Raw genomic sequence first — 2,272 nt, forward strand, 5'->3', positions numbered from 1 at the left:
AAAAAAGGCCCTAACAAAGATCGGAAAAAAAATTTAAAAAACAAAGGAAAAGATCTCACACGTGTCCGATGGGAAGCACACGTATGGACGAAGCCGACGAAATTTGTATACGCGTCGGACAAGAATGGGGTTGGCTGCGGCGGGTCAGATGATTCGTCCTCTAACGCCAGAGGGTATCGCAAACGCAAATCAAGGCACAAAAATTGAACAGAAAAAGTAATTAAATATGTACATTAAGACTTGTGAATGAGGACCACGTGGCCAGCCGATTGCAGAGAGTCCTCAGGCGGACTCACGGCCACCGTGTACGGCGGAACCGCCACAGAGATTAAGAATTAAGATTGAGAATGTGAACTCCTCTTCCAAAACTCCGGCCGGATTAATCAATTTCTTTTCAAGTACCACACACGAATGAATTAAATTCGAAAGTATTTAAAGCTATATTCAAACAATCAATTAATCACAAGCCAAAATTCAAAATTATTTTGTTCTGTTTTCGCTTCTAATTTTTTCTTTTCGTCAACATCTATCTACCTAGGGTTTTTACTTTATATGCGGAGTCCTCGCCTCGAGTTTAGGGATTTTTTTAATCTCAGTTCCAGTGAGTGCAGTGGGGGCCGGTGTACAAAAACCTAGGGCTCCCATGGCAACAAGTTCTTCCGTGGCAATTCCGCGGTCCGACGAAGTATTTACTAGGAGGCGAGGGAATCTGACGGATGAATCTGTACGAAGGAGAAGAGATCCGCTCGTTGATTCCGTATTGCGGTGAGCTCGGAAGCGAATCCACGCCGTAGCACGGAGAATTAGGTAGAGTGGAATCCACACTCGACGGAGGAGAGATTTTCTTCAGAGATTTCGGAGGCGAAAGAATGGCTCTGATTTTAAGAGGATGCAACAACGACGAAGAAGCACGATCGTATTCCTCGACGATATTTGCCAAATCTTCATCGGATGTAACGGAAATCAATGTTTCCAAGTCTCCTCCTGGCAATTGACACTTCAATGTAACGGAAGAACCACAGAATTCTCCAAGCTTCACCATTAATTCTACAAAACGGAACAAAAACGCATACATAAACATTTAAAAACATACAAATTCCGTCAATAGAAACAAAAACGATGAAGAACAAAATACGAACCAGAAAACGAAATAGAGCGCTCGACGGCTAGAACTCTGGTAAGACCACCAACGTAACGGAGTTTACCATCGGTTTGACGAGGAAGAATCTTACCGCCATAGCTACAGAGAAACTTTAGGGTCCCGGACCTTCCGTTACGCGAATCGGACCTCATATCTTCCCTTAGACTGTGAGAGTGAGTTCAAGTAATGAAGTTCTGTTGGTGCAAATCGAATCGTACCCGAAGAGAAGTCTCTAGAAAAGAAAAGAGAGGAAAAGGAAGAAGAAGAAGGAAGATTGTGAGGGAAGAGATCTCTTCTTTTGCAAACCTAAGGCAGTGATTTCGTCAGGTATTTAAAGGGGAGAAGGTGGGACCCACACGCTCAAAACGAAACTAGTAAGACCCATATACGACGTCGGATTGATGAAAATTGGAATATTTCAAGGAATGCAGGAGGGTGGCCGAACCCTTCCAAAGTCGTCTACATATACGAATATTCTTTATGAAAATTCTGTATCCACGTGGCTATCATCCATTGGTCCACCTCGGTAAGTAAACCCTCCTTTTCAGGCTTGAAATTTGGCTGAAGGTTCTCTTCTCATTAGGCGCTTCTTTCCTTTTTCCTTTTCCCTCCCCTCTTTTCTACTTTTTCCTATTTTCGTTTTGTTTTAAACAATTTTAGTAGAATTATATTACCCATTCAGATACCTTTTTTCAAAATTAAAAATTAAAAGGACGTTCAGAGTTGAGCAGCGGAAAATAGAGAATATCAAATTATGCTAATAATATTATTTAGTTGGGATTTGGTTATAATTGAAAGTCGTGACAAATATTTAATTTATTTTAATATAATTCGATACTTTAAACAAAATGTCAATTTTACCCTCCGATCGCATCAGAAAAGTAATCCCAATATGAAACAAATGATGTAATTTTACGACTTAATTTAAAGGGACCTATTCAAACTGGGAACATGGCAACATGCTGAGGGGCCTACTTGGGATACAAATACCCGAAATAATTGAATTTATTTCTCTTTTTTGCTGGGAAATAATTGCAACTTTTAATCGTAAATATAATTAAATTAATTGCTCACTCTTTTACCAGAAAAATTATAGAAATTGTGGAGTTGTTGGTCGATGATTGATTAAGG

General features: G+C 40.0%; 1 protein-coding gene across 1 annotated transcript; it reads right to left on the reverse strand.

Annotated features, from left to right (window-relative positions):
• Positions 1-360: 360 nt before the first annotated feature.
• LOC120070656 lies at positions 361-1,436 on the reverse strand. Its single transcript, XM_039022488.1, has 2 exons — positions 1,140-1,436; positions 361-1,047 (listed from the first exon to the last, which is right to left on the reverse strand). Exons 1-2 carry the CDS (start codon positions 1,291-1,293, stop codon positions 593-595), a joined length of 609 nt encoding a protein of 202 aa, XP_038878416.1. The 5' UTR covers positions 1,294-1,436; the 3' UTR covers positions 361-592.
• Positions 1,437-2,272: the final 836 nt, after the last annotated feature.

The sequence above is a fragment of the Benincasa hispida genome, chromosome 2 (genome assembly GCF_009727055.1).
Source record: "Benincasa hispida cultivar B227 chromosome 2, ASM972705v1, whole genome shotgun sequence".
In the NCBI taxonomy this organism is placed as follows: domain Eukaryota; kingdom Viridiplantae; phylum Streptophyta; class Magnoliopsida; order Cucurbitales; family Cucurbitaceae; genus Benincasa; species Benincasa hispida.

Bases quoted from the DNA above. Each gene is read 5' to 3' on its own strand.
- LOC120070656 (XM_039022488.1), bottom strand. From the start codon at position 1,293: ATGAGGTCCGATTCGCGTAACGGAAGGTCCGGGACCCTAAAGTTTCTC. The intron at 1,048-1,139 runs GTTCGTATTTTG...TCCGTTTTGTAG, and splicing joins GCGCTCTATTTCGTTTTCTG to AATTAATGGTGAAGCTTGGA.